General features: G+C 39.9%; 1 protein-coding gene across 1 annotated transcript; it reads left to right on the top strand.

Annotated features, from left to right (window-relative positions):
• The first annotated feature begins 1,624 nt into the window (after window positions 1–1,624).
• Window positions 1,625–19,946, top strand: MATN1 (matrilin 1). Its single transcript, XM_026702835.2, has 8 exons — window positions 1,625–1,869; window positions 5,330–5,676; window positions 11,534–11,756; window positions 13,408–13,533; window positions 14,491–14,898; window positions 15,872–16,024; window positions 18,323–18,403; window positions 19,567–19,946. The coding sequence occupies exons 1-8, from the start codon at window positions 1,782–1,784 to the stop codon at window positions 19,617–19,619; spliced, it is 1,479 nt and encodes a 492-aa protein (XP_026558620.1). The 5' UTR covers window positions 1,625–1,781; the 3' UTR covers window positions 19,620–19,946.
• Window positions 19,947–20,700: the final 754 nt, after the last annotated feature.

Below are 20,700 nucleotides of genomic sequence, written 5' to 3'. Positions count from 1 at the left end.
CTTATAAAGTGTAGAGATGTACGCATAAGATGTATCCATGAATGTTAGATAGAGGCTGGAATTTTTTGGGATGGGGGAAAAATCTGTGGGCAAAGATAGAAGGTTAGATGATTTTGTTAAAATTTACAGGGAAATTGAAGAGTCTCCAGTTTTTCTCAAGGCTAGGGACAACTAAGTGATGCTTTTCAACCTTCACAACTTTAAGGTGTGTGGAATATCAACTTCCAGAATTCTCCATGCTGGATTGTTGAAGTCCACACATCTTCAAGTTGGCAAGTAGAAAAATGTGGCTTCTCACATCTGTACTCAATCCCCAAACAAGACATTCGGTGACAATTTATCCAATAGGATCTTTTCAGTACAGTGCTAGTGTTAACATCAAGAGAGAGTCTTACCCTTGAAATAAGCAGAAATTTTGAGTAGTTCGGAGAACCGGCAAATACCAACTCTGACTGGAGATTTTACTGCCACTCCCACCAAACCACGCCCACAGAACTGGTAGTAATTTTTTTTGAATCCCACCACTGTTCCCCACCCACTAACCTACTTTCCAGCTCCGTTCTCCTGCACAGGGCAACAAAAGAAGACCCAGCCGATCAGCTGGGACTCAGGAGGCAGAGAATACTTGCCAATAATTCTGATGATTTAGAAAAGTTTTCTGCATATGCACTTTTTAAAAATTGATTAGAAGGAAACAAAACTACCTGAGTCGAAATACGGTCGTATCAAATTTAATGTTTCAAACCAAGTTAATTATTTGAACCTAGGTTAAGCTTTTTCATTGCTAATATCAAACTTTTCACTGTTTAAGATATGACACCCTTCACAAATACTATGTGTGGAAATATGTGTGAGGAGCAGAGGTGATATCCAGCAGGTACTAACCAGTTCCTGAGAACCAGTAGCGGAAATTCTGAGTAGTTCAGAGAACAAGCAAATACCACCTCTTATAGGCCCCGCCGCCATCTATTTGCCTCAGCTGTTCACCCTATGCTGGTTCACCTCAGAAAGTCATCAACAAAGAGAAATTTTGTTGATATTTTATTACGCAAAAAAAAGGCATTTTTCTTTCTCACTTTCTATTGCTGTATTTCTTTGCTAACCATCAGGAGGAATGTTCTGACTGAGAACTGCATTAAAATGCAAAATTCATCTGTCATTTTTTGAATTTTCATATTTATATCTCCTCTGTGACTTTCAGTTCTCTTACCTTTCAAATCAATGCTAAAAGAAAACCCACCCAGGCATATTAACAAAAATGAATAAGAGCATTGCTGTTTCCTAATACCTTTTTTGAGAAATGTTTCATGTGCTTATGTAGTTATTTATGGAGTCCTGCCTTGGTCCTCAGTGTTCCAGAACGTAGAAAAGGCCATTGGCCCAAGACAGTAGAAGCAGTTTACTTACTGGGGCAGACCCTGGGCCAGATTAAAGCGAGTGATTGGCAGATAAACTCTTTTCTTCAGCCTTAGTTGACTGCCTTCACTGTTCAGGGCTCAAATTCCCTGCATTCCAAGCCTGTCGCTGGTCTCTTTTATAACCTCCCACTTCCTAGCTTAGCAATGAAGCGGTTGTGGCAATTTCAGGTACTGGAAAAGGCCTTGGGACCTCTCCTTCTCAATTGCCATCCTTCCAGACATCCTTTTCCATCTCCTCCCTCCCACTCCCCATCATTCATGCATCTTAGAGGTTGGCCCCCTGCCTTCCTGGGGACAGGCCCCCTTAATACCTCAAAGCCACCCCTGAGATAATCCCACTTTGCTTCCATCCTAGCAGCCATAATGACGCTTCTTTCTGCCTGCCTGTTCTTGCTCTTGCTTCTTTTCCAGGACCAGGGTTCTGTTGATGGGGTTCGTCCTCAGCTGAGAGGTGAGTCATAGCATATCTTGGTTAGCTTTTGCAAAACTTTGCCAGGTTGGAGCAGCCATGCAGAAAGGAAACCCAGAAAGAGGCAGCCGTCTGAATGTTTGTGGCTTCAATATTTATATGACGGGTCCTTTCCCTTTTCCTATCACACTATAAAGCTCTCTTCCCAGCTGATGCTTCGGTCTTAATTTTGGATTCAGCACTAACCTAGCATCAAGATTAACTTTACTTTAGTGTTACAATATTATTGTGAATGCCAGTTTTACAATCCCAGTCCAAGAGCTTCTGTTCTCAATCAATCAATCAATCAATCAATCAAGCGGGGCGTGCATAAGTGCACCAACGTCCCTGTCCTATTGTTTCTTTTATTTTTCTTATATGTATCCATTTCATGTATTCATAACTATGTTTATACCTATTATCTTGTAAGCGATTGACAAATCAAATTAAATAAAAAATTAAAAAATAAAAAATTATTTGAGTTCAGGGAAGAACTGAGTGCCTAAGTAGAATATATAGAAATTGAGCACCCTCTCCAGTCTCCAATAACTCCAATAATTGGCTGCACAGTGTCCTGTTGAAAGAAATAATTTCATGAAGCCCTGGGATTTGACATTTGATTCCGGAGCCTTTTCTGGCTGGGGGAATTGCAACTTTATTCTGCTTCTGGAGAGCAAGTTGCAGTCTGAGATTCTCATAGAATAACTGGGAGATAATTTATAATGCCACGGTAGAGCTCAGTGAAATGGGTTTTCTAGGATTCTGCACAAGCTACCAATGTCCTATTTAGCCTTCTCAACTGATTTCTTGCTTCTGTGAGTAGGAGGTAGCTGCCCGTCTTCTCAAATAAAATCTACTTTCAAAGATTGCACCGAAGGAGAGATAATGAAAAGGTTTATCAATAGAATAAGAAAGAGGGAGTCAGGAGTATAGAAAGCTTATTATTTAATCTGTGGAACTCCTTGTAATAGGAAGCCTTTAGTGCAAACAGGCTTGATTCTTTTTGGAAGATAGCTGATCCAAGAAGGTCAGATGCAAGATTTAGAACAGAACAGAATAGAAATAATGGAATGGAATGGAATGGAATGGAATGGGATGGGATGGGATGGGATGGAATGGAATGGAATGGAATGGAATGGAATGGAATAGAATAGAATAGAATAGAATAGAATAGAATAGAATAGAATAGAATAGAAATAATGGGATGGGATGGGATAGAACAGAACAGAAAATAATTCTTTATTGGCCATGTGTGATTAGATACACAAGGAATTTGTCTTTGGTGCATAAGCTCTCATGGTATATACAAACAACAAAGTGATATGTCTTGGTGTATATGCAATCAACAGTATAAATACAAACAACCAAGTGATAAGATTTGAAGAAGGTTTCAATGCAGATCAAGCTAGAATGGATACAAGTATTTCTTTACATACTAATGCATTTTTAATTCTCTTTTCTACAAATGCAGAAGAAAGTCATAATCTAAAACATCTATCAATGGCTATTAGGCATAGCAGTTATTTCTCTCTCGACCCTCTTTCTAGCAGCTAATGTTTTCAGGGTTATTGTATTCATCAGTTACAGCCCTGAATATTTTCCAGCTCTTGAGCTTGCAATCTCAAATTCTGGATCCATAAGAAAAAGAGATGGAAAGAAAAGAAGAAACAAGGGAAAGTTCAGACACTGACAGTTAAAATTATAGTTTTTGGTCTGTCTTGCTGAACAAAAACAGCAATCAGTTCAGTGACGGTTGGAGGAAATGCAAAGGGAGATAGTTTTTCAGAAGATGTAATGGAATTACTTTGACTCTCACACTTTTCTTGCTTCTTAAGATCAAATTTTCTTTTGACCTTGAAGTTAGCTATTCTACCATACTCCTTTGGCAGGAGATTTCAGGCAGTTACTGTATTTGCTTACAATCTCTAGGGATCACAGAATAGAGCAAATATGTGTGATGGGTAGTAAAAATATTTTACTGCAATGTAAAAACATGATGGATTTGTCAATATTTCAACATTTCTTCTGGTTTACAAGAGGATTTAATATAAATTCTCTCTTGATATACATACCTACCTGTCTACATATGCATATATACAATGAGTGTGTGTATGATTTATGTAATAGGACTGTGTTTGACATTTATTTTTATACATCTTTTTGCTGTATGGTTTTTGCATGGCTCATTTCTTGTGAGATGGGTGGCTCTATAAATTTGATAGATAAATAAGCAATCGTTGGACAAAGATAGTCTGCATCTGCCAGTCCATCCTTGACTGTTTGGGCTGCTGGGTGTGAATTTCTGTGATTTTTAGAGAATGGTGTGAAAGAGGCAAAAATACAATCTTGTGTTTTTTTTCTCTGCAAGCCACCAATGTCAGGACAAAGACCGTGCCATTATTTCTTTTTGGCTTTATTATAATGACTGCAGATCAAACCTGAAGGCAAATCAGAACAAAGGCAGAGCCTCCATTGTTAATGTAAATCCCAGAAAAGTAATCCCATTTAACATTTCAAGTCCTATTAGAATGAAATGCTCCGAGTTAAGCCAAAAACCTTCAACCCACCCTACAACTTGGTCAAAGATTTATGTGTAACATTAGTGAGTGTGTTGAACACTGAATATTCAAAGAGGATTGAAATATATACCCCAATGGTTTTGTTATTTTGGAGGGAATATAGTCCTAAAGAAAAATACATTGTTATTGGCAACATCTGACATACCATAATTCTGGTGCCAACAGACCAGCAGTAGAAAAATTGGAAGGGGAAATTAAGTCAGGTTGAGGGTTTATATATCCTCCCTATTTAGGGTATGGTGTGAATCTTGGATAGTTTGGGATTAAACCACCTCTGCCAATAGCTCCATGTTCTCACACCCCATTTTAAGATGTTCCAGTGTCTGATTTTCCCACAATTGACCAAAGTCAGCAATAGAGGCTGAGGAGGAATGAGGAGAAGAAACAAGTTCTGGGATTTGTCTCTCCAAGAGAATTCCAGTACTAAATTCACAGGGAAAAATACAACATATGGAATAGTCTACATTAGAGGTCATAAGATTGTAGCATAAAAGGAGAAATCATTGGAAGAAACTGTGAAGTTTTCATATGGGAAAAGATTATAAGGATGAATGTCTGGAGATTCATCCAGGTTATGGTTGTCCTAAAAGTGCTTTTCCAAAATGCAACTGCACTTTCTTGGTTTTTTTTTTTTCTCTTTGAAGGTGTTTCTGAATAAGTGAAGAAACTTCTCGGGTGAGAAGCAAAACATTTTCAAAGGAAAAATAAAACTCAAGGAAGTCTAGTTGCATTTTGAAAAAAGCACTTTTGGAATGATCATAAGGTTGGAATTCTATTTCCATCTAGTTGAGATGAAGTCCAAATGAATTCAGTGGGATCTACTTCTGAAGTGTCATACTTCTAATTTTTGAAAAAAACAACAACTGTTCCCTTTTCCCAAATAGGTGCCCAGTGCAGGACAAGACCTACAGATCTGGTGTTCATTGTGGACAGCTCCCGAAGTGTGCGCCCCAATGAGTTTGACAAAGTCAAGATTTTTGTGTCTCAGGTCATTGAGGCACTTGATGTAGGTCCTAATACAACCAGGATTGGGGTCATCAACTATGCCAGTGCTGTCAAGAATGAATTGTCCCTAAGAACACACCAGACGAAGACCAGCCTTTTACAAGCGGTTCGCAAGATTGAGCCTCTCTCCACCGGGACCATGACAGGCCTGGCTATACAGTTTGCCATCAACAGAGCATTCAGTGAAGGAGAAGGAGCCAGGGTGAGATCCCCAGAGATCAACAAGGTGAGATTGTCAAGAAGCTTTTATTTTCTTCTTGCTTTGTTTTGTGGCCATCATTCCATGAACTTAGTTCTCCCCATCTCTTGTTTGCAACCTGTTTTCAGGAGCACTGGTGGTCCTCAAAGTTCATTACATTTTGTGGGTGCTTGGATGATTTTTTTTTTTTTATGATTAAAGTCTAATGAGATTTGGCATAGTTATTAGAAATCAAATAGTTCAAATAGCACCACTTGAACGCCATTGACAAATTTACCATCAGTCACTTGCAAAAGGCAGCTTTACTCAAAACAGTTTACATCCTGTGATGATTTCTGTTACCATTAAACATCCACTTCTGCCTATCCCAGGTCCTTGGGAAAGACTAGATAGGTAGACAAAAATGCCAAATCCAGTCTGAACATCTGACTGACTGTGCAAAGAACCATAATAATATCTGAACCATTAAACTTCAGGACAAGGGAAGTGTGGAAACTTAATGCTCCTGACATGTCTCAGGGCTGAGGTCTCCAAAAGACATATTCTCCCTTCCTAGGGGCCTCATCTTCTCACAGCAATTTAATGAGATACAGTGGAACCTCAGGTTGCAACCATAATCCGTTCCAGGACTACGGTCACAACCTGATTTGGTCATGACTGGAAACACGACCATCTGCACATGCACAGACCCCAAAAAACAACAAAATTGGTGGTGAAGGGGAAATCGCCATGGCAGGGAAAATCACAGCAGAGATTTTCGGGTTTGCTTGGTCATGACCTGAAGATCTGTTCACGACCAGAAGCAAAACAGAAGCAATAATTCTGGTTGTCACCTGATTTGGTCACGAACAGAAGCGTTCGTGACCCAAGGTTCCACTGTACTTGCTTTTCCACTGTTATTAGCTACTAGGAAAAATGTTTAGAATTCCCAGCTTCATGTGCACCACATCCAACAAGCCTTGGAAGGTCACTTGAGGCCTATAGACCTGCAATTGATCACTAACACCCAAGAGGAATATAGGTTTATCCTTGAACAAATGCTTTCATTCCTTTTATTTTTCATATTTAATTTCATAACATACCTTCTCTTCCCTCGACTGCTCTTCTGCTTTTCAGTTACCAAACGGACGCTTAGTCACAACTCAAGGTAACAACCTTTTGATGAAATGTCTCCTCATCAAGTCCTTCAGGAGGAACAAATTTTACCTTCTTCCATGCATTCCTTCCCACTTGTCTTTGTTGTTTTCTGAAGCACCACTTCAGATTCCCTGACCTCATAGAACTAGTCACAAAGCCACAAAGCTCTCATGGTACAGTTTGGAGAACTGGTACACCTCAGCTTTGTGGGATGATGGGGTCAACAAATTCATCAAGCCATGATGCTCAACTGGTTAAGACAGGCTATAAAAATGTAGTTCTTTGAAGAACAGATTTGGGTGAAAGTGAAGAGCCCTTCAAGGCATTTAGGTTTTAGGTATAAGTGCCCTTTTCTATAAGCATTTTATTCTTGGAGGGATTTAAAGTTAGCTAAATATAGTTGACTTCATCACCTTGAGCTTCCCTCACAGGTGGGCTAGAAGCTAAATATATACCAATTGCTAAAGTCAGGTATTCCTTGAGGAGAGCCATAAGTCAATGAGAGAGAAAAAATCTCTTATGGAAAAGAGCTTGAAATACTAAATTAGGTTCCTTTCAGGTCCTTAACATTTTCACAAAGATACTTGTTATTGTTATTGTTTTGTTGTTATGACTATTTCTGGTGCAGGGGAAATATTTTTTACCTCAGACAGAAGGCCCTTCCAACTTCATTAAAAGAACTTTATGGATCATGAAGACCTTTGGCCTTAAGGAAATGGCAGACCACAATTTAGCTGGCATCTCACTGTTTTTAAACCAAACTGAGTTTCAATTTCTTTCACAAGCTGAAAAGAAAATTTCTGCTTATTCTCTGTTTCTCATAAAAGAACAGTTTGTGCGACATGGTCCATGCATTCTGTTTCCAAATATTGATTCATGTCAACTCAATGTACATGGGAAACTGGTTGCACTCTGATTCATGACTACAGATGTTTGTTCAACACTTGTAAGAAACGTTTGTACATAAAGTTGCATGTGTGAAGTCTTTTTATAGTGTTTAACTAGGAATGCCTAAAGATGGAAGCTGATTATCACAGTTGATTATCACATGGGCATCTGTCTTCATTCTATGTGTGGGGATCAAGGCTAAATATTTATTTATCTGGGACAGATTCTCTTTTCTTTTGCTTGGATAATCACAGTTTTATTTAGCTTCTATTTTTTAAATCTCTAATTCCTAATGGAGTCATTCTTTTCATTTGGGATCAAGATTCAGAACTCTGGTCTGTTCCTTCTTCTTGTGCCATATCCGCCATTGGATGTTGGCAATCATGTTGGTAATCCTATTTTTATCCATAGCCGCATGAAAAAGTGCTGTTGAGTTTTGTCCAAACTAGTCCCTTAGATTTTGAAGCCATGATGTTCTTCTGCCTGGACATCATTTGCCTTCAATCTTTCGTTGGAGGATTAAGGGAAGTATGCTGCATTTTTCTGGTTGTTGCATCCCATGTCCAAAATATTCTAACTTTCACTTTGTTATGGTTTTGATGATTTCCCTTGCCTTTCCCAGGCGGGTTATCGCCTCCTCATTTCTGATTTTGTCAACCCAACTTGTATGTAACAGCTGCCTGTAAATCCACATTTCAAATGTTTCTAGTCTCTTCAAGTGACTTTCTGTCAGAGACCAATTCTCCACTCAGTAGAGCAGGATAGAAAAGATGTAGCATCTGACAAGCTTGATTTTCAATCTGGTCTGTTTAGAATGAGCAAATGACTCAAGATCTGATTATCTGCTTTGGCAGTCCAGGTTAGGCTGGTTCAGAATCTTCTTACATTTTTTTTTTTAAAATAGGTGGGTAGGTATTTTCACTTGTTTTTCTCAACATATGACACGGCCAAAAAATCTGTTCACGCTTCTTTGACCTGCTTATTCACAGCAGTGGAACGTGCTTCCTAGGGAGACTTCTTTCTCTGCAACACTTCTTGGACTATATAAATGAATTGCTTAAAGGCAAAAAGGGTTTGTTAGTGAAGCTATGAAGTTGCAAATATCACACAGTCTTGATTTCTTAAAACAAGAGGGAGGCATAAGAGATTTTACAGCTCCACCTATTGCTGAGATTGGTATGTTACACCATTTCAAACACACCAGTCTAATTCAGTTTGTCTAAATGGTATTTGCATAACAATCCAGTTATGGCAGAGTTGTATGTGGACCTTTCATTTCTCAATTTCTTTATTTATTTCAATAAACTCAATTCATTGACACCAATGTACAATGAACTTAAAAGGAGTTTCTCTGGGCTTTAAAAGTTAACATTAGACAGAATGAAAAGACTCCAGGACCTCTCCACCAGCAATCAGCGCTGGGATCAACATAGATTAACTCCAAGGTTAACTTCAGACCAACAATCAAGTAAGCAATATCCCAATCAAGAAATTGGTCCTTGAAGAGCCCAACCAAACAATCTCTAAGACTGTTCCCACCCACCCACAGACATGCAAGACACCAGAATATAAATTGACAGCCAACAGCAGATAACAGATAATCAGAGTTGGAAGGGACCTTGTAGGTCATCTAGTCCACCACCCCTGCCCAAGTGAGAGACCCTGGACCATTTCTGATAGATGGCAATCCAATCTCTTCTTGAAAGTCTCAAGTGATGGTGCTTCCACAACTTCTGAGGGCAAGGTGTTCCATTGGTTGATTGTTTCCACTGTCAGAAAGTTTCTCCTTATTTCCAGGGTGAATCTCTCCTTGTTCAGTTTCCATCCATTATTCCTTGTCTGGCTTTGGAGTGCTTTAGAAAATAGCTTGATCCCTTCCTCTCTGTGGCAGCCCCTCAAATATTGGAAGACGGCTATCATGTCTCCCCTGGTCCTTCTCTTTACTAGACTAGCCATGCCCAGTTCCTGTAACTGTTCTTCATGTTTTAGTCTCCAGTCCCCAATCATCCTGGTGGTTCTTCTCTGTATTTTTCTAGAGACTCTTTTCTAGAGTCATCAGCACTGATGATGTTACCTAGATAGGGTAACAAAACATCTGCAAGAAAACAAGCAGGCTCAGAGAGCCCCAAGGATGCCTCATTTCAATCCTGAGCAACAAATATTCTTTATTGGTAATGTTTTCAGTCTTGCAAGATTCTGTTAACATAATCTTACAATAGAGTTAGTATTCCTTGCTTTGCTTCTTGTCTAGATTACCCCGAAGGCCTGACAATGAGATCCATGTCCTTTGCAAGAGATATCCCTTGCTACCTCATTTCTTCAGCAGCTGAATGTGATTCAAAAATATGCTGGCTGGTGCCCTACTTTCACAACCGTTCATGCTGCTCTTGCATTTTTGCCACTGAGCTCTTGAGAAAAAGCCCTGGATGTAACTGAGCCTATGAATCAGGTGCATTGTATCACCTGACACTTCTACAGCAGAAACAAGGAAGGTATCTTCCAAGCAAATGATAATGTGAAACTGAATGGGGCAGCCAAGCACTTGCATGCAATAAAAAAAAAATCTGGATCTCTCCCCTTTCAGATCTTTTTCTCCCCTTCTCCTTGTTCTTCAGTTGATTTAATTATTAGAATGCTTCACCTTTTATTCACCTAACTTAGCCAGGCAGATGTCCAGCAATTTGAACAGCTGTAGCTGCATTTAACTCTGAACATAATGAGGCTTCAACAGGCTGCAGCCCTATGAGGAGAAGATACCTGAAAATTTGGAGAAGAGGCATAGAATATGCTGAATGGGATTGGGGTGGGATGTCAAGTCTGCCCATGGCCTTTTAGAGTTACATGACAAATGTTTATATAAGGTGACATCTGTCAAGGGTGGGTCAACAGCGTGATTGATGCCCTATTCCTTTTTTACATGTGAACCACGTTAAACAGGGATGAAGTTTTGCAATCAGCATCCTCATACACATACACACGTGTGTGTGGGGTGTGTGTGTGTGTGCAAATAAAACATAAAATATATGAAAAATGTTTAAGGAACTGGAGAGAAAAGACAGAAAGTAATTTTAAGCTGAGAAATAATTGTATTTGATTCTGACCAGAAAAATGCAATTATGAGTTTTTTAGAGAAAAATATAATAAAAAATCAAAGAACTACTCTGTTAGACTTCCAGTTCTTTCTTTCTTTCTTTCTTTCTTTCTTTCTTTCTTTCTTTCTTTCTTTCTTTCTTTCTTTCTTTCTTTCTTTCTTCCTTCCTTTCCTTCCTTCCTTCCTTCCTTTTCCTCCTCCTTTTCTTCCTTCCTTCCTTCCTTCCTTCCTTCCTTCCTTCCTTCCTTCCTTCCTTCCTTCCTTTCCTTTCTTTGTCCTCCTCCTTTTCTTCCTTCCTTCCTTCCTTCCTTCCTTCCTTCCTTCCTTCCTTCCTTCCTTCCTTCCTTCCTTCCTTCCTTCCTTCCTTCATCCTCCTCTTCCTTCCTTCATCCTCCTCTTCCTTCCTTCTCTCTCTCTCTCTCTCTCTCTCTTTCTTTCTTTCTTTCTTTCTTTCTTCCACTCATTTCACCCAAATATACGGGTCTCCCTCCTGGCAATCAGGCAGCACTGGCTCGTGTTATAGTTCATCCCTTTTAAGGCCCAGATATATTCTCTCCTTTTAGGATGTACTCTGGGGGCCTTTCCTTGGGCCAAAGTGCCTTTTAATAAAGGAGCGAGAGATTATTACAACATCTAGGGAATAGGATCCTTGGTTTCTATTTGTGGTCGAGATAGCTGAATATTAATCTCACTTGGTATGATAAACACCATCAGGGAAAGGTAAACAGCAATGAACCCCCAATGAAGTCTTCATCGTCTCATTCCCAGGTGGCTATCGTAGTGACCGACGGTCACCCCCAGGATGGGGTGAAAGATGTATCAGCAAGGGCAAGAGCTCTTGGGATTGAAATCTTTGCCATTGGCGTGGGCCGCGTCGACATGCATACATTGCGACAGATAGCCAGCCAGCCCTTGGACGACCATGTGGATTATGTTGAAAGTTATAGTGTCATTGAGAAGCTGACCAAAAAGTTTCAGGAAGCTTTCTGTGGTAAGTCTGAAACTTTCCTGAAGGAAACATCTATGAGAAGTTGTCCTTTCCCAACTACAAGATGTTCCTGTCTGTGTATTTCATTGTTAAAAATAGGCAGGTGATTAGAAATAACTAGGAAGCAAAGAGAATTCACATGGGGCATTTTATAAGTCGTTTAGTTTATACTAAGCTTATACTTTATATATATTAGTTTAGGGCTTACTCAGCTCTAGTACTGTATTGTGATAAAAAATTGTGGGGGATACTATCCTGAAATACATGCAGTATTCTTGGCAACTGAAGAGAAGCTGCTTGTCCTGATATTCTTTGGTAGTGTCCCATCCAAATACTCACCATATCTGATCCTACTTAGGTTTGGAGACTAGATAAAATCAGCCACATTCTATCACCTGCTAAGTCTCAGGAAATATAGGTAAAGGTTCCCCTCGCACATACGTGCTAGTCATTTCTGACTCTAGGGTGCTCATCTCCATTACAAAGCCAAAGAGCCAGCGCTGTCCGAAGGTCATGTGGCTGGCATGACTAAACGCCAAAGGCACACAGAATGCTGTTACCTTCCCACCAAAGAGGTCCCTATTTTTCTACTTGTATTTTTTTTTTTACATGCTTTCAAACTTCTAGGTTGGTAGAAGCTGGGACAAGTAACGGGAGCTCACCCCATTAAGCAGTGCTAGGGATTCGAACCGCCAAACTGTCAACCTTTCTGATCGACAAGCTCAGTGTCTTAGCCACTGAGCCACCTGCGTCCCTGTATATCCTGCACCATCAAGTGCCTTTTGCCTAGGTTCTGGGGGCTGATGCATCTTCTTTGTTTAGGAGCCTCCAAGCATGCATATGTCTCATGGGCGATTAAGCAAGAGATCAGGGGTGGGATTCTACCAGTTCGCACCTATTCGCTAGAACCGGTTGTTAACATTCTAAGCAGTTCAGAGAACCAGTTGTTAAAAAATTTGAATCCCACCCCTGCAAGAGATCCTGGTTAAAAAAACTTATGAAGAAAGGAACATTTAGATGGTTTATAAGGTCAGATGTTGATTCCAGGAGATTGGAATTGATAAAGTTTCTAGGTCAGGGGTGTCAAACTGGCAGACTGTGGACTGGATGTGTCACGTGCAGGCCACACCCATCCCAGGTCCACGAAGGGAAAAAATTGCGATATGTCACGTGATGGCAACGTGACGCTGCGAGTTTGACACCCGTGTCAAAGAAGAATGATACTAAAGCCAAAATATTTTGATCAAAGAAAAGAATACAAGCACTTTTGTTTCCATGCAGAGATTGCTTCTGAGCTTTGGGCTTGGAGTGGAAAAGAATGAAAGTTTGATTTTGGGTTTTACCAGTTAGATTGATAGATCTTTATAGAAATGGCTTGTTCATATTATTATGAAAAAGCAAAAAGCTGTGATTTGATGTCAATGCCTTGTTCTACTGCAACAGACAGAGTCGGAAGTCAGTTTTTCTTTTTTCCTTATCCTTGCTCACTTCTCTTCCCCCTCTTCCCCCTCCCCGTTTTCCTATTTACTTTTGTATATTGCATCTCATTTTATCTTATAACTCCATAAAAACGTTAAACCGAGAAAGAGGAATGATACTGAAAGCTAAAGTCAAACCTGCTTGTTACTGTGTTTATTGTTTTATCACTTTGCAGTCGTGTCAGATTTGTGTGCCACCAGAGACCACGATTGCCAGCAGCTTTGTGTCACCACAGGAGCCTCGTATGCCTGTGCTTGTGAAGTGGGTTTCATTCTTAACAGTGATGGGAAAACCTGCAGTGGTAAATAATTTTTGTTCAAAACTTTGTAAAGGGAACCAAAGCTGATTCGAAGTCATGGAAATGTGTGCCCAATTCACAACGTGTGAAACACCTCATTCAGATAATCAGAGTTGGAAGGGAACTTGTAGGTCATCTAGTCCAATCCCCTGCCCAAGCATTTCTGACAGGTGGGAGTCCAATCTCTTCTTGAAAGTCTCAAGTGATGATGCTCCCACAACTTCCGAAGGCAACTTCTGTTCCATTGGTTGATTGTTCTCACTGTCAGAAAGTTTCTCCTTGTTTCCAGGATAAATCTCTCCTTGTTCAGCTTCCATCCATTATTCCTTGTCTGGCCTTCGGGTACTTTAGAAAATAGCCATGCCCAGTTCCTGTAACCATTCTTTATATACAGTATTTTAGTCTCCAGTCCCCTAATCATCCTGGTTGCTCTTCTCTGTATTCTTTTGAGGGTAAACTGACATGCTGTAAAATAGCCAAAGAACATGCTTTCAGATATGAATCTTAGATTCTGAATTTGTCTTGTCTAGTGCAGGGGTCTGTAAACTGGCACCGGTCTGAAGCATGCCAGAAACTAGTCCATGAAAACAAGTGAAGCCCCATCCATTGGTTGCAGGCAGCACACGAAATTATGCCGCTCCAGTCCACAGAAAAACCTGTATGCATGGAACCGGTCCCTCGTGCCTAGAAGATTTAGGGCCACTGGTCTAGTGTACAGTTCAGTAGTTTATTATTGTATATTATGGTGTATAGTAGAATAACCCATTCTTGAAAATAGGGGGCCAAAGCAGAAATTATAGTGCTTAAACATAACAACTTATTTTACTTCTTGTAGTGAAGACACACCACTGAATTCTTTAAATCCAGTTTTTAAAGAAGCGTTGCTATCTGAATGGAAGAACTGATTCTTTTTTTCAGTAGTGTCTTTTTCCCCGTTTTCTGTTTTTCACTTTCCTACAGTATGTAATGGAGGCGCAGCCACAGATCTCATCTTTCTGATAGATGGGTCGAAGAGTGTGAGGCCTGAGAACTTTGAGTTGGTGAAGAGATTCATTAACCAGATTGTGGATTCTCTGGAGGTGTCAGATAAAAACACTCAGGTGGGCCTGGTCCAGTACTCTAGCTCAGTCAAGCAGGAGTTCCCGCTGGGGCAATATAAGAACAAGAAGGATATCAAAACAGCAGTGAAAAAGATGACATATATGGAAAAGGGCACCATGACTGGCCAGGCTTTGAAATACCTCGTCGACAATTCCTTCGCCATCTCTAGTGGAGCAAGGCCTGGTGTCCCTAAGGTGGCCATTGTATTTACCGATGGACGCTCCCAAGATTACATCAATGATGCAGCCAAGAAAGCTAAAGAATTAGGTAAGCATTTGGAAATTAGGACCACAATTTGATGAGAGCTCAGTTAAGTCAGCTGCTTAATCTCATAAATAGACAACATTGCACTACGAGGGGTCCTTGGTGCTTTCTGAGCTTGGTTGTTTGGGACACTGATGAAGTTCCCTAGTTTGGGTAATGAAACATTTGTAAGAAAACAGCGAAGCTCAGAGAATACCAAGGACCCCTCGTTTCGACCCTGAGCTGCCAATATTCTCCTTTATTGGTAGATTGTATTATATAAATGAGGATTATATTTCTACCACAGTAGCACCCATGGTGGTATGCTACCGGTTCGGCCTGGTTCGACCGAACTGGTAGCAAAAATTGCTACCGGTTCAGCTGAACTGGTAGTAAAGAAAGCTTCCGACAATCAGCTGAGAGGAGGAAAAAAGGCCTCAGCTGAGAGGAGAAAGAAGAGAAAAGTGCAAGATCGGTCCTTTCACCCGCCCCTGCGCTTTTCTCTTCTTTGTCCTCTCAGCTAATTGATGCTGCAGGGCTCAGCTGGTGTGTGGAAAGCTGCACGCATGCATTAGGCACACGCTCAATCACCGAACTAGTAGTGGAACAGATAGGATCCCACTGCTGCATAGTACGTTCCCTTTTCTCTTCTGGGGTTTATCAATCCACTCTTTTCTGTTGCATCCAACGCATGCAACTATGATTTCATAATGTTTACAAAGCTAGATGTGAACTTGACAAAGCCAGGAGAAACATAACAAAGTCATTTGCCTGATGCAATACCTGAAAATCATTGTCAGAAGATAAGGTGATGGCCCCTAGAGAGTAACAGTCCAGACGAAAACTTTTTATATATAATCCTTCCATGTTTCCCGGGCTTTTTTTTAAAAAAAAAAATTTACATACACACCCGCAAAATGCTTTTTGATCAATAATGCTTTTATTCTGTTTTCATGAACAGGGAGAGATGCAAATGATTAGATCTGGTTTGTTTCAGGGTACAAGATGTTCGCTGTTGGAGTGGGCAATGCCATTGAAGATGAACTCAAGGCAATTGCCTCTGAACCAGTGGCAGAGCACTACTTCTATACAGCTGATTTCCGAACCATCAACCAAATTGGAAAGAAGCTGCGGACTAAAATATGTGTTGGTAAGTGAAGTTGTGCATAGGATATTAAGAGTGCAACACTGTGACTTTTTGTTTTGACAAATACTGTGTTTCCCCAAAAATATGAACTACCCTGAAAGTAAACCCTAGTTTGATTTTTACATGTGTGCCCAATGTAAGCTCTATCCCCAAAATAAGCCCCAGTTAAGACCCTGCCCACTCCATTGCACCTGGTTGCATGGGGTGGGGTGAGGTGCATAGGTAAAAATCAAACGAGGGTGGGGAGGGGGGTTTGAGCTGCTTACCTTCAGACAGTTGCAGCCAGGCCTTTCACATCCTGACTTCAAGGAAGGCCTCTGATGACAAAACGGGGGGTGGGGACATCATGCAAGAGGTCTTTCCTGAAGTTGGGGTGTGCCTTCCTGAAGACCTCTGATGGTGAAATGGAGGCTGGGGGTGACAAATGCAAGTGACGGCAGGATCATCCCATCCTGTCATCAAGGTGAGTTTCTTAAACATAATGACTGTCAGGTAGACACAAAGCTGGCTCTACTATTATGTAAAATTAAGCACTGATTTCCAGCAAAGGGAAGACAATCTGTTAGAGGATATAGCAACTCATATCATATAGTCTGACTATTATTTTTCAAACCTGCTTCCCCCAAGGAAGGCAGAGAACACTGTCATGATCAACAGTGAATTAAATTGCTCAACTGGTGAACTTCTCCATGAAAGTGATGTTGGTGGAGAGTCTCGTCCCTTGTTGGGTCTCACATTTCAAAGTGCTTCAGTCTGACCCTGAACAGATGGTAGAAAGAATCAATCTCTTCAAGAGTTACTTGTAAGCTATTATTTGAAATGCTCAATTAACCTTCTTGAGGATGGTCCAGCCATCAGTTGAATGCTCAAAGAGCTCATCTCATTTTCACAGCAAGGATTAGTCTGTTCTTGCATCTTGAGTTAAAACATACTCAATGCTTACGATGTTCAGTCTCTTTCTGTGAAATGATGTTTTGGTTTTTTTTTTGTCTAAGTAGGGGCTAGAACATGACAAACACATTTCCAAAAGTGAGGGCTGCAGCCCATTGGCTTTCACAACCCATGGCAGATCCACCCGTAAAAATACCAGATGAATCAATGTGCCAAAGGAAGGGGTTGGGAACTTTTAACAAAATATCAGAACGACAGAGTTGGAAGAGACTTCCGAGATAATCTAGTTCAACCCTTGCTCAAGTGGAAGACCCTATACCATTTCAGACAAATGGCTGTCCAGCCTCTTCTTAAAAGTTTCCAGTGATGGAGCACCTACAACTTCTAGAGACAAATTGTTCTGCTCATTAATCGTCCTAACTATCAGGAAATCCCTCCTTAGTTCTAGATTGGATTTCTTCTTGATTAGTTTCCATCCATAGCTTCTTGTTCTTCTTCTAGATGTTTTGGAGAATAGGCTGACCTGCCTCTTCTTTGTGGCAACCCCTCAAATATTGCTATCACTGCTATCAAGTCACCTATAGTCTAGTAGTGGGATTCAATTTTTTTTACTAGGTGTGCCTTGGTGGGTGTGACATGCCTTGGGGGTATGCTTTAGTGGGTATGGCAGTGGAAAGATACTGCAAAATCTCCATTCCTCCCCACCCCACTAACCTGCTTTCCAGCTCCGTTCTTCTGTGCAGGGCAACAGAAGAAGACCCAGCTGATCAGCTGGGATGTGGGAGGCAGAGAATAGATGGGGGCGGGGCCAGTCAGAGGTGATATTTGCTGGTTGTCCAAACTACTCAAAATTTCTGCTCCCAAGTCGCGAGAACCGGTCCAAACCTGCTGAATACCACCTCTGCTGTAGTCCTTCTTTTCATTAAACTAGACATACTTTTCATTGTTTTAAAAAGGGGTTGGGGTAGAAGTTAGTATGATAAATCTCTGGAAGTCAGATTGTTTCTTTTTCCATTCTTAAACACACAGACACACCAACATTTCTTCCCAAATGATCCAAAATTGTTCTTCTGAAATTTAGTTTTCAAATGACAGAAGTTCAGCAGTACAATTTTCTCTTTGAAAGAAAATTGGTTTGAATAGGCCTCTTGGTCGTATTGAACTTTTACTTTTGAGGAAATAAAACACACAGAGTGCGGCTGAGAATTAGTTATTGCTGAATTTTAATGATGCAACGTTGCAATCTCAAGGCCAAAAATAGAGTGCTCTCAAATGGTTTGTAGTCTACAATCACAGGTTGCCTGTCTGCGGACTAGACAAAATACTTTTCATAAACTTTCATCATTTCGTAATACACAAGACCTATTTCCGATATTTTACTTACTGAACCATTTTGTCTTGTCTCTTCAGAGGAAAATCCATGTGAATGCGAAGCTATGGTCAAATTCCAGAGAAAGGTAGACAATCTCATAAAGGCATTGACCCGAAAACATATCCTTTGGAGGGGCACTTGGAATAGAGTGCATTAGGGCTTCTTTGGGGCTTGAGGTGATTATGAAAAGCACAAACCTGATTTACACCAGGTCATGTACCTGTCCACTGTGCTTGAGATTTGAAGAGGAGCATATTTATGGTTCTTCCTAAGCAATGAAAAATGAGTGATTGCTGTATGTGTTGTTTAGGATTATTTTATGTAGCTACTGATCTTATTTCAAAACCAACTCTCTACCCACAGTGCATACAATATTCCTCATATCTCCTGCTGTGATGTAGCGATAGATGATAGATAGATAGATAGATAGATAGATACTATATACCTAAAAGTAGATATAGATAGATGATAAATGGAGATATGAATGGATGGATGGACAGATAAGTAGACAGAGATAAATAGAGATAGATAGATAGATAAATAATAGATAGTAGATAGATAGAAATAGATAAATAGAGGCAGACAGACAGATAGGTAGATAATAGAGATATGGATGGACAGGTAAGTAAAATAGAGAGATAAGTAGATAGTAGATAGATAGATAGATAGATAGATAGATAGATAGATAGATAGAGACAGACAGACAGACAGACAGACAGACAGACATAAAGATGATAGATAAAGATATGGAAGGATAGGTAGATCTCTCTCTCCCCCTCCCTCCCTCTCTCTCCCCCTCCCTCCCTCTCTCACCCCCTCCCTCCCTCTCTCTCCCCCCCTCTCTGGATAGTTAGGTAGATAGAGGTAGATATACTAATGTGGCGTGGTGTGGTGAAAAATGATCCTGGAGAATGGGGAGGTCAGAAAGACAGAAAGATGCTGTGCTCACTCCTTTCCATTTTTTGCTTAGGTGACTTTTACTCTTGGCAGCCGTTAGAACCTTTCTATTTTGCTTAGAATGGTGTTTTGCAACCTGAATGACTTTTTAAGATGTGTGGACATCAACTCCCTTGGTGGCTGATGAATTCTGGGAGTCGAAGCCCGCACATCTTAAAATTGCTGAGATTGATTCATATCTGTATCCAACAACTTTGTTTTTAACTTATTTTTGTTCCTTATTCAGTATTTCATTGATTTTTATTCAGTCCATCTCACTGAATTGAAACCACTGAAAATATGTTCATCTTCTTTCTATGTATGTTATTCCTTAAGTCTTGCTCACTGGAAGCTGTATCAAAAAAGCTTGCAATTCTAGAAAACAAGATCACTGTTTAAAAAGTTGGATATTGTGGCTCCTTACCAACTTAAAATGAATGTACCAGAAGACTCTTGCAGATGGATATGTCTTTCTGATAGTACCGAAAGTTCAACTATTGGAAGTGTCTTGGGGAAATGAAAAAGTTGAATCTTTAGCATTTAAACCATAGGAAAAGCTTACATTCTTGTTTATTGAATGTCACTAAACTTTTTTACCTCACAGAATATGCATGCATTAATTACCTGGAGAATTGTTTTAACCAAACCTTAATATGTACATTTATTACATTTTAATGCATTATTTTGCAGGTTCTATGGAGCCTAATTGAGATGTATTTTTGGGTTGGTGGGGATCCATTGTGTACTTATTTTTTTTAAAGAACATAATTTGATGTATGTGATTTTGAATATTACGGGTTTTTTTTAAAAATGGTAAATATCTATGAATTACCTACAAATACATGAAAGAATGATATACTTGCTTGAATATGTTAGAATATGATGCATCTGCTACACACCTGAAAAAAGGTGAGTTTTGATATCTAATAATGATAATAACAAGGATAATAATAAAGACGGAATTTTCTGCTCCTAGCAGCATGACCCCTACTATTAAAAGGTCACATCTGAGTATTCTTTGGTTTTTTTGTACATTTTATTTGAGTTTTCACAAAAAAAATACAAATAAAACATCTTTTTTGAAAGTAGCATGATCCCGGGTTACATTCTTCATACAGACACAAATTCAATTTCACGCTCATTTTTGCTTGTTTTTTTAAGTCTTAAATTCTCCATTCTCTTTCCCCTCTTTCCTTTTTCTTTCCCATATAGAATTACTTGTTCATTAAAGGTGGCTTCTTCTTTGTCCCAGTCTTCTTGTTTTGCAGACGTTTCTTGTTGTTTCTCATAGTTCCAAATCTCCATTTCTAAGAATTGAAAAACGAAGCCAAAAGAACCCCTGCCTTCTTGTGCATCTTCTTTGTACTTTTTAAGTTCCATTTTCAATTCATCCAGAAGTGGTGCCATTGTATAAATTTTTAAACAATCACCCGATTAATTTTAGTCATTCAAATGCAATAACCAAAAATCCAAAGATCAC

Source organism: Pseudonaja textilis, chromosome 10, assembly GCF_049901715.1.
Source record: "Pseudonaja textilis isolate UNSWEBS1 chromosome 10, rPseTex1.2, whole genome shotgun sequence".
Lineage (NCBI taxonomy): Eukaryota > Metazoa > Chordata > Lepidosauria > Squamata > Elapidae > Pseudonaja > Pseudonaja textilis.
Note: the sequence above shows the minus strand (reverse complement) of the source record. Positions and strands in the feature narration are given on the sequence as shown.

What these genes read in the sequence shown, in the direction of transcription:
- MATN1 (XM_026702835.2), top strand. Translation starts at nt 1,782, where the DNA reads ATGACGCTTCTTTCTGCCTGCCTGTTCTTGCTCTTGCTTCTTTTCCAG. An exon ending in GGTTCGTCCTCAGCTGAGAG is followed by an intron (nt 1,870 to 5,329) that starts GTGAGTCATAGC and finishes TTTCCCAAATAG; the next exon opens with GTGCCCAGTGCAGGACAAGA. An exon ending in AAAGGCATTGACCCGAAAAC is followed by an intron (nt 18,404 to 19,566) that starts ATATCCTTTGGA and finishes AGTCTTGCTCAC; the next exon opens with TGGAAGCTGTATCAAAAAAG.